Genomic DNA, 11,126 nt, shown 5'->3' on the forward strand with positions numbered 1-11,126 from the left:
ATCCATTTCCATGGGTGTAAACTGAACCATAGCTAGCTAATACTACTAACCCAATAGAGATTCCCTGAGCAAGATGCAGGGAATCGTCCCCTGATCAGGAAGATGGAATGAGCATGAGGAAATTTATAAAAACATACTGCTAACTGAACAGATTAAACTGTAGGAGTACTTGCCCCAACTTCAACTCCGGCTCCAGGCAAGGGCAACCCCAAATTTAGAGAAGAACAGTTTAGAGAAGAAGCAAGATTTAAAATGATGTAAAATGCAGCACACACCGAGCACTTGAACTGTTATGGTATACTCCGCGCTGTTCGCCGAGCACAATTTAGAGAAGAACAGTTGATCCGCTGCTACAAAACATTCTTCAGGTTGCAGAACCTGAAAGGATGTATGGATATCACAAATAGTCTGTTCCCATGCAGCTACACGACTGGTTCTTCTCTCGACGCATTAAATTAAACGCATTGTCGATACTATAAGATACAAAACCGTCGCCTTCGCCAAAGACATGCCAACTAAAAAAAAGCAAGAAATTTTGTTGATCTAACTTCAAATTCGTGTTGCGGCATCATTTCGGCTTTTGGCTCCACTACTGCTTTCATGCATACAGTTAGATGTAACCAAGCAGCAGGATGAAGATCTCCAAGGATGGCTAGTGTCCTCTTCCACCTGCTCCTACCAAGATTTCAAGTAGATGAGATCAGCTTAGCTTAACTTATCACCGAGGGATATCATGGTGCTTCCAACATAGATTAAATTAATTTAACTGACACTAATTGATATAGAAAATAGGAAGAGGACTGCGATTGATAACAGCGGAAACAAAAAGAATAGTACCAAATTGATTCAGTGGAGAGGGCGGTCCGATCTCGGCTTCTTAGCTAGCTACCATGCACTTTCTCCTTTCCCCGATCCGCTTGCTGTGCTCGGTGCACCTCCTGTTCCTTGTTTTTATGTCCTGAACTTGATGCAGCTACCACTGCTTCTTCTTCCTCCTCTGCAACCAAACAGATGAAATTAACATAGAATAAACAGCTTCCTGTTCCTCCTCTGCAGCCATTGTGTAGGCTAACCAAACAGATGGAATCAACAGCAGGGAATTACAAAAAAAAAAAAAAGACAAAGCTAGCATACGAACAAACACATTGAGAGTTGTCTTAATTTACCTCCAGATTCAACCAAGTGCTGGGACAGTATATCCCTCACCCTGACACCATCATCTGCTACATGCCACACTTGCTTGATGCGATTATACTCCTGATCGCTCGGCATGCCTACACCGTCCTCCTCCATGTCTATCACTATGTTATGCAACATGCAGCACGTGTCGACTGTCCGGTACGCTTCAAGTTGATTAGTTGGACGCCACCCTTCTCCCTGTAGGCACTTCCACATGTCTTTCAATCTTGCTAGTGCCCTCAGCGCGACAGCTGTAGTTACAGAGTTTAGTCTCTTATTGAACTCTACTTTTGAGTCTGAGTCTAAGAGGTTACTCTCCAGCTGATAAGGTGTGAGGAGCCACGGACGAAGAGAGTATTCTTCATTACCAATGATGTATTCCCTGACTGCCGATCCACCACCTGATGATATCTTCAGCTTGCTACCATTCAACCAAGTACCCTTCTCGCAGTGCTTGAAGATACCAGAGTTGCGCAAAGCCGCCATGCTTGACAAATGCACGTGGGGCCGCCACAAGTAAATGTCTCTGAACCTCATATCAGGATCAAGGACGGCTTGCATGAGTATGCCTTCATTCTCCTCATGGTCACGGTTTTGTGATCCAAATGTGATGCGAGTTGTATGTACTACACCACAGCAGTTGGGCATGCCATGGACCTTGTGAAACTTGCGCTTCATCTTCTCCATTTTTTGGGAAGAGTATGACCAACGCACATGGGGCAATGCTCGCTCCACCATAGCCTTAACAAAACTCTGAGTTACTAGTGAGGCAGTTGACTCGTTCACACCAAGAAAGGATCCTATGGTAACGGGTGAATCACCAGAGTTCAGGATTCTCAGAGCGATGGCTACTCCATCCTGCAAAGACATCACTCTCCCGTCAACAAAGCTGTGATTCCTTGCCATCATATCTTCCAAAAATGGGATCTTCACCAAGCTGCAGACATAACCAAAGGTATTTCTTCTCATTTTGTACACGGATTCAAACCCTTGTGCATCCGCAATAGAAGATGATAAGGTTCCTGCATTGAAAGAACATTGGTTACATAATCTCTAATTTACAAGGCAAGAGGTAACATATTACTCTTTATTTGTCATACTCGGGGTAAAAGTAGCAGAATACGTACAGAAAAAATTCACTTTGCAGCATATAGAGATGTGGAAATTAAAGCGATGGTGCGTGTTACTATACCTCCACATTCGATCAAGTGTTGGGACAGTGCATCCCTCACCCTGATGGCATCCTCATCTGCTAACTGCCGCACTTGCTTGCTGTAATTCTCCTCCTTTTCCTCCTCTTTATCCCCCTCCATGTCTATCACTATGTTATGCAATATACAGCACGTGTCGACTGTCCAGTACGCCTCAAGTTGATTATTTGGACGCCACCCTTCTCCCTCCAGGCACTTCCATGTCTCCTTTAACCTTGCCAGTGCCCTCAGCGCGACGGCTGTAGCGGCAGAATGTCTCCTGTTAAACTCAACTTTGGCGCCTGAGAGTGAGAGGCCATTCTCCAACTGGTAAGGAGTGAGGAGCCAAGGACGAAGAGGGTATCCTGCATCGCCAATTATGTATTCCTTGACTTCCGATCCTCCACCTGATGGTACCTTCAGGTTCCTACCATTCAGCCAAGCACCCCTCTCGCAGTTCTCGAAGAGAGGAGATTTGTGCAACATGCTTGACTGGTTCATGTTTCGTTGCGATCCCAATGAAATGCATGTGAACCTCATATCTGGCTCAAACATGGCTTGCATTAGCACGCCATCATTTTCCTCATTCTCATGGTTTTGCGATCCAAATTTGATGTGAGTTGTATGTACAACACTGCAGCAGTTTGGGAGGCCATGGATCTTGTCAAACTTGCGCTTGATCTTCTCCACTTGAGCGGAGCCAGGAAAGCTGATGTGGTGCATTGCTCGTCCTTTCATAGCCTTAACAAACCTCTGAGTTAACAGCGAAACCGTTGACCCATCCACACCAAATGATGATCCCACAACCTCGGGTGTCCCGCCGGAGTTCAACATTCTGAGAGCAATGGCTACTCCATCATGGAAAGACATCGCTCGCCCATCAACAAAGGTGTGTCCTCCTATCATCATATCTTCAGAAAGGGGCACCTTCACCAAGCTGCAGATGTAACTAAAGGTACTTCTTCTCATTTTGTACAAAGACTCGAATCCTTGCGTGCCCACCATAGAAGATGATAAAGTTTCTGCATGGCAAGAGAAGTACAAAACTGGTTATACAGTCTCTAATTTACAATGCAAGAGGTAACACATTAATTTAAATTTTTCATACTCAGGGTAACCTAGCATAACAAGAAAGGCGAGGGGGGCAACCAAATCAGAAAGTAGCTATGCATAAAACAACCCACACATACATTCAGCGCTGCGGATAAAATTTATGTCATCTGAAACAACTCGTAATCGTGTGAAACAAAAAATTTATGGAATCTATTCAGTCACCCAGCAGCATAAGTGGATGGAAGGTGTTAGAAAATGAAACAAAAGTATAATAAGATAGAGCGGCTAGCATTTGAATCTAACTTGCAGTTGCCACTTCTTGTATATAACACGTACCATTTTCTTGGGCTGTCAATTTTTTGTTTGTGTATAATTTCCCTCGATCTGTTGTTTGTAGTTGGTGTGCTTCTTGTTCCTCCTCTGCAGCAAATGTGTGGACTAACAAAGTAGGTGAAAGATGGAATCAATGGGAGGGAAAGAAAAATAAAATGAACAGATAAGAGCTGTGTTATTTTACCTCTAGAATCGACCAAGTGCTGGGACAGTACATCCCTCACCTTGACAGCATCCTCGTCTAATAACTGGCTCACTTGCTCGATGCAATTCTCCTCCTGATTGCTCAGCATGACTGCACCCTCCTCCTCCATGTCTATCACTATGTTATGCAACCTACAGCACGTGTTGATTGTGCACCGCAAATCATTTTGATTATTCGGATGCCAGCCTTCTCCCTGTAGACACTTCCACGTGTCTTTCAACCTTTCCAGTGCCCTCAGCGCCATGGCTGTAGCTGCAGAGTGTCTCTTGTTGAACTCCACTTTCGAGTCTGAGATATCACCCTCCAACTGGTAAGGGGTGAGGAGCCATGGACGAGGAGGGTATCCTGCATCACCAATGATGTATTCCCCAATGTCTGAGCCATCTGATACCTTCAGCTTGGTACCATCCAACAAAGTACCTTTCTCGCAGGACTTGAAGAGCCAAGAGTCGTGCAAAAGACTTGACTGGTTCATGCTACTTGATGCTCCAAACCAAATATTTGTGAACCTCATATCTGGATCAACGACGGCTTGCATTAGTGTGTCAGCGTTCTCCTCATGGTCAAGGTTTGGTGATCCAAATTTAAAGTAAGCTCTATGTACAACACCGCAACAATTTGGCAAGCCATGGATCTTGTCAAACCTGCACTTGATCTTCTCCATTGCTTGGAAATTGTATGGCCAGTCCAAATGGCGGAACGCTCGCTCCTGAATAGCCTCAATAAACCTCTGAGTTACAAGCGAGACAGTGGACTCGTTGACACCAAGAGAGGATCCTACGACCACCGGTGGTTCACCAGAGATCAGCATCCTCACAGCAGTGGCTACTCGATCTTGTAAAGACATCACTCTCCCATCAACAAAGGTGTGATCCCTCGCCATCATATCTTCCAAAAATGGCAACCTCACCAAGCCGCAAATGTAACTGAAGGTGCTTCTTCTCATTTTGTACACAGACTCAAATCCTTGTGGGTCCACCATACAAGATGATAAGGTTTCTGCATGGCAAGAAAATTACAAAATGATTACATGATACTAGGAAGGTACATAATATATCCCGTCGTCATGCACTATGTATGGACGAAAAGCAGGAGATAAAATCAAAAAGAATTTATAAACTGGTAGAAAGAGTGCTCAAACAAATCAAGAAAAAGCTTGTACGTATGTTTGATTTTCTGTACCTTCAAATATGGCAGAGCTGCTAATATTTGAATCCAGCTTGTAGTTGTCACCTCTCGTGTACAAAACGTACCATTTTCTTTCGTTGTCTCCATCACGTGCATATGCCTTGACATGCTCCACTTGACTGAACTTGTCCCACTCAGTGCCAGATTGTCCCGCGACTACGGCAGAGAGCAGCCATAGCCTACAGAATAACTGCAAATGCCTTGGCTTTATGTCTCTCATGTATTCTGGGAGTTTTTCCATGGTGTAATCCTTCAGGACCAGCCTCTCGAGTGAAGCGATACGCTCCAACACCTTCAACTTTGGGCAGTACATGATGGTAAGCTTCTGCAGATTGGGGAGATTGGTGATCCTCTCCAGGTCAGGGCATCCATTCACTATAAGCTCAACAACAGAAGGGAAGCTCTCAATGTAGCTGAGGTGCTTGACATGTACTAGAATTAATATTTTCAAAGAGCTTGCATTGGAGGCAAGGCCTGGAGGAAAATGCCTCAGTCTGCAATTATTGAGCACAAGCTTCTCCAAACGGCGCATGGCTTGTACTTGCTCCTCCCACTCCCACTCCTCCCATTCCACCATTCCGCCCAAGCTCAATTTGTTTAACCTTGGAAATGAAGCTGATGCCACCTGCAAGAATCCAGTCCCCACATGTTTGATGCATGGAGCACGACGGACCTGTAGAAGCTGCAGATTGGGCAGCTGGCACAACCCATTGGGAAGTTGTGTGCAACAAGCCAGGTCATCAATCAATAAAGTGTTCAAGTTGTCGAGGGGCACCATTGATGTGGACATCATCCAGCTCGGAAGTTGCCGGCCAAAATACCCCTTGATATGAAGATATTCTAGACCAGGTGGAGGGCAGAGCTTATCGAGAACCTTCTCAATTCGTTGCTGCTCTTCCTCAGAGACACCTTCCTTCTCTTTGACCAACCCATCATCTCCCAGTTTACTGGTGCAATACAGGAGTAGACTAATAAGATGCATCTTCTCGCTGAGCCTAGCATTAGCAGCAAATGAGGCAGCAGATACATTCTCTAATTCAGTTAATACAAGAACTCTGAGTTGGGAAAGAGGCCCCAACTCGTCCAAACTGCACCAATCACCATCCAAGTGGGCTCGAAACTGCAACAGTCTCCTCATATTTGTCAGACCACTAAACCCTCTAGGTACCATACATTCTATGGGAAGTGAAAGTAATCTCAGCTGGTCAAGCTTCACAATGCTATCAGGAAGATTCACCAATTTTGTACATCCACCAAGGTCAAGGAATTGCAACAGTTTCATCTTGCCAATGTTCCCTGGAAGAACAGATATATCAACATTTACTAGTGCAAGATACCTCATGTGCTTGAGTTGATGCAACGATTCAACCAATGAAGCCACATCTGCAGATTCTATATGCAGAGTCCGCAAACTAGAAAAAATAACCAGTGAATCACCAGGCTTCATCTTAATCTGGACAGTTGAGATCAATGTTCTCACTGATTGCTGCCCCTGTAGAGATTTCCAATCAAGTTCACCTGATTGTGATCGGTTAGTTTCTATGGACAACCGAAGAAACTTTTGTGAACCAAGTTTAGCAAGAATATCATTGTCTCCATCTTGAGTTACGAGTGCTTCATCTTTAGTCATATACTGAGCAAACGAGCGAACAACATCATGCATGCTGCAAACCCATAGATCAACATATGATTTATCTGGCTCTATCAGGTTCCTAGATACCAACTCCTTGTAGTAATTTTCTCCCAATTCTTCTAAATCATTAGAATTTCCATGAATAAACCCTTCACTAATCCACATTGCAACAACTTCATCCTTAGTAAAAATTCTACTTTTAGGAAGAAGAGAGTAGTACAGAAAGCACTGCTTCAGGTAAGAAGGCATATATTCATAGCTTAAGTATACTGTGTGGTTGAGCTCATTGGGCATTTTAGTTGTTGCCCATTTAGAATCATCCAAAACCTGCTGCCAGTCACGATGTAGCCCCCCTCTTTCACGCAAGAGTCCTCCCATCACTTTAACAGCAATTGGTAAACAACCACATTTTTGTACAATTTTCAGTCCGATGTCCTTTAGCGTACTGATGTGGTCTTCATCTATCTCACTTGAGCATACCTGCAAACATACGATACAAGGGACCGATACAATTAATTAACTATGTACCAAGATCCTCTAAGGCGCCCAGTTTTACGTCTTAACTATATACAAGGGACTAGTTGATGTATCAAGGTATGATTGACTATGCAATAAATACTCAAAGTACAGAAAGTACATGCCAAAAAGAAATGTTATTACTTCCTCAAAAAAAATGTTATTAAATATACTTACTTATCATTGTTGTACATTACGAAGATTTGTGCAATGGAACATACTGCCTAGAAAACATTTTTTATGGTCATGAAATTATCTTATCTCTCAAGCTCCTAAAATGCATAATACTACGCCAGACATTAATTACTAAAGTTACTCACTACATGAATATACGACCCATGTCTTTTCGCTGGCAGGGGTTCGTGTTATATTCTTTAGTTGTATTTGCAGGGGTTCACCAAAATTGTTATGACACTGTTGAGTAACTGAGCACTTGGATTTTCATCCATAAGTTGGAAAACGAGATTGGATAATCACAAAAAGTTAACTCACTACATGGACATACGACCAATGTCTCGTCATTGGTAAAAACGATACATATATAATTATCCAAATTTCCAATTATTCCTCAAGCTCGATTAAACAACATCGTGTCTCTGAACGTGTCTCAATTAGTGTTGTGGCATATTTCCCTGTTTAGCACCATGGTTTGTTGACACTAGCAAAGTAATCTTAACACGTAATTAATGGCTCATATTAACTTGGGAGAATCCTAACATTTCTCTTAATTAACTACATAGTACTATTAGCAAGTAGACGGAGATAATGAAAGAGATTTAACGTCTAATTAAGTACAGACCTGCTTCTTGAGCAATAACCAGGCGTCATCGGGCACTAATGTGTCGACGTGGTGGTAGGGCCGTATAGCTGTCACCCCTTGGGCGACACGTTCATCTCTAGTTGTGATGAGGACACGGCTGCCTGAAGCAGCAGCATTGGCTAAGGGTATTTTGAGCACACCCTCCCACGCTCCATTGTCCCACACATCATCCATTACAAGCAATGTCTTATGGTCCTTCAAGGCCTGCATTAGGGCTCGGTGAAGCGCGTCCTTAGCATTTCCGGCCAGCTGGGAGTTTCCACCGGCACCGATGATGGCTCTTCTCAGTAGCTCAACCTCATTGAAGTTTTGGTTGACGCTCAACCATATCTTTTTACTGAACCCGCGTTGGATTGCCTCGTCATTGAAGACCTTCTGGGCGAGGGTGGTCTTGCCGATCCCACCAACACCTACGATAGCAACCACCATGATGCCATTGTTGACATCCTTTCCCGTCTGCATGATTTGGGCCACCAGTGCTCTTGTGTCTTCTTCAATCTTGTCTCCAACAATAGCCGACCGGTCAAAGTCCCCTACCGTCTCCCGGCTAGGATTACCATGATGAGAAATGCGAACATTGCTGCTATGATCCAAATAGGACCCGAGATTGACGAAGTTGAAAGCAGCACTTCGCTCCTTGATGTAGTCAAGCCTCTTGTTGAGCTTTTTGATGCGGGTGCCGATCTCATGAGCATGGGAGGGATTGCGCATGCAGAAGAGCAAGGGGTTGAAACACCCTGCGTCTAGAGTAGTAGATGATCCACGCTCCATGGCCTTGAGCTGACAGAGGTCGAGGATGTCGGTAGCTTCATACATGGCACGCTTGAGCTGCCCCACCCACTCTTGAACGGTCTCATCGGTGATGTTCCTCCTGTCAGCATCAGCCAAGAAGTTTTTGAGGTCCCGGAGCTTGTCGGCCATCTTGTCGATCTCGCCGGAGACGCCCAGCACCGTCCCCACACCATCTGCTGCTAGCTGCGCGAGCATGTGTCCCACGTAGGATGTGAATGCATCCAGCACCATCGCCATTGCACTTGCTGGCTGTTGCTGCAATAGTAAAAGTGAGGTGAAATTCAAGTGGTAGCAGGAGAAACAAGGAGAACGAGCAAGAAGCTTAATTAATCTTGAACTGCCTCAGCAACCAAAGAAATATATAGCAGTTTAATCTACATACAGTTAAATTTTACAAATGGACACTTTACCCTGACGCTTTAGCCTTTAATGGTTTAAGCTTATCTACTGAATACGAACCCTCACGCTTTAATCTTAACACCCCCCTGAATTGCCCGTCTACTCATCTGCATATAGCTTAAGAATTTCAAACAGGATGCGCACCAATAACAATACAACAAGTAGAATAATCAGCCAGCAGTCAATAATCCCCTTTCCAATGACTGAAGGGAGGGGGCAAGAAAAAGGTTTAAAAAACAAATAAGAAGCTTAATTATATAGCTAGTAGAAAACTAAACTTTGAGATGGCTGGATGCCCTGTTTCATTCAGATGTGGAGACAGAGCAGCTCAATCATGGTGAAGAAATGTACAGGAAAAGACGAGGTGAAATTCAAGTAAAAAGGAGGAAGAAGTTGAAGTAGCTAGGTGAAAGTAAGCGTGCAAGGACACAGATTAATCTTGAACTGCCTCACCAACTGAAGAAATATACAGCAGTTTAGTTTCCAGTTACATTTACTATTGACGTGTTGGGAAATTACCCTGACGCTTTAATCTTAGAGTATTATCCATATACTGAACACTGACCCTGAGGCTTTGATGTTAGTAGAATCAGCTAGCAGTCAACAATATAATCCCCTTTCCAAGTAGTGAAGGAGGAACAAGAAAAACAACTTAATTAGCTAGCACTGTAGTACAAAACGCACCTTTGAGATGGACGTTCATTCAGATGTGGCGAGAGAGCAAGTGAATCATGGTGAAGACGTGGGGGTACCCAATGCACGCAGCAGCAGCTTGCCCGACGGCGGAGAAGATGCGCGTTGCCTCCGGCTCAAGTGAGGTGAAATTCAAGTGCTCCACAGACGATTCAGGCACGATGCCTAATTTGAACGGCAGTGATTAGCAAAATAATGCAATCTAACGGATGATTAGACCCATCGTGCGATGATCGGGCAGAAGCTTGTCGTCCCTATAGCAGTGCTCATCCGCATATGGCTCAAGAATTGAGACAAACAAACAGGCTTCTGATGGCCAAACAACAACTTTCATCAATCAGATTTACATGCCACATTTTTTTGTCAGCAGTTAGCTACAAGAATGAGGTAGCCGTCTCGCTAATATAATCCCCTTTCCAATTACTCAAGGAAGGAGGAACAAGAAAGAAAGACAGAAAAAACAAACCTTTTGAGTTGGACGGAACGGATGCACTGTTCACTCAGATCTCAAGACAGAGCACCCCTGCTCAATCATGGTGAGTGAAGACCTCCGGTGCAGCTTTGCCGCGGACGGCGACGGAGGAGAAGATCGATCTGGCAGAAGCTCAGCTCCACCTGCCATACTCCGGCGCGTCGGCTACGGGAGCGGCATTTGAGCTCCTCGTCCGGCCGCGCGGCGCCTCCGCGCACAACAGCTCAGCTGCGACAGCTCCTCTGTCGCGTCGCCACCGCGCGCGCAGCAGAAGCAGATCCGCAGGAGCCAGAGCAGGTGTGTGTGTCTTCTCCGGCGGCGGCAGAGCAAGATGTGGGGGAGCGTTGGTGAGTGAGTGAGTGAGGTCTTTGGATAGTCTGAGGTCGTCGCCTCGTCGGTCTTTGTTTTTGGACGCTCACGTAGTAAATGGCACTTTTAGTCTTTTCTTTTTTTTTGAGAATTTGGCATTTTTAGAGCATCTACAGCCGGGCTTCGCAAATCCGGGCCTTCGAACGCCTGCGTACGCTACCGGGCACGTCTACGGACAGTGACCGATCACGCCTCAAATTAGCCACTCTGCATCCGAGTCTCTCGTATTTCAACCCCTAGATCCATACAAAGCATGCAAAAAAAATCCTACGTACTGCACTAAC

General features: G+C 44.8%; 1 protein-coding gene across 9 annotated transcripts; it reads right to left on the bottom strand.

The window, feature by feature from the left end:
- Nucleotides 1–246: 246 nt before the first annotated feature.
- On the bottom strand, nucleotides 247–10,874 carry LOC123165764 (uncharacterized). Of its 9 annotated transcripts, none has more exons than XR_006483131.1 (10): nucleotides 10,468–10,874; nucleotides 9,993–10,166; nucleotides 8,097–9,164; nucleotides 5,143–7,261; nucleotides 3,940–4,959; nucleotides 3,759–3,860; nucleotides 2,372–3,391; nucleotides 1,139–2,201; nucleotides 838–997; nucleotides 247–669 (listed from the first exon to the last, which is right to left on the bottom strand). XR_006483131.1 is itself a non-coding variant. In XM_044583487.1 (10 exons), exons 3-9 carry the CDS (start codon nucleotides 9,144–9,146, stop codon nucleotides 882–884), a joined length of 6,462 nt encoding a protein of 2,153 aa, XP_044439422.1. In that variant the 5' UTR covers nucleotides 9,147–9,158; nucleotides 9,993–10,166; nucleotides 10,468–10,872; the 3' UTR covers nucleotides 283–675; nucleotides 838–881. The 9 variants fall into 9 exon arrangements, 7 of the variants coding, with proteins under 7 accessions (XP_044439422.1, XP_044439426.1, XP_044439424.1 ...); XR_006483130.1 differs by having other exon boundaries at nucleotides 247–675; XM_044583487.1 differs by having other exon boundaries at nucleotides 283–675; nucleotides 1,167–2,201; nucleotides 8,097–9,158; nucleotides 10,468–10,872.
- Nucleotides 10,875–11,126: the final 252 nt, after the last annotated feature.

Source organism: Triticum aestivum, chromosome 7D (assembly GCF_018294505.1).
Source record: "Triticum aestivum cultivar Chinese Spring chromosome 7D, IWGSC CS RefSeq v2.1, whole genome shotgun sequence".
In the NCBI taxonomy this organism is placed as follows: domain Eukaryota; kingdom Viridiplantae; phylum Streptophyta; class Magnoliopsida; order Poales; family Poaceae; genus Triticum; species Triticum aestivum.

Coding starts and splice junctions, on each gene's coding strand:
- LOC123165764 (XM_044583490.1), bottom strand. CDS start 9,146: ATGGCGATGGTGCTGGATGCATTCACATCCTACGTGGGACACATGCTC. Junction 4,960..5,142: donor CAGCTCTGCCATATTTGAAG/GTACAGAAAATC, acceptor CTTGCCATGCAG/AAACCTTATCATCTTGTATG. Junction 2,202..2,371: donor ACACTTGATCGAATGTGGAG/GTATAGTAACAC, acceptor CTTTCAATGCAG/GAACCTTATCATCTTCTATT.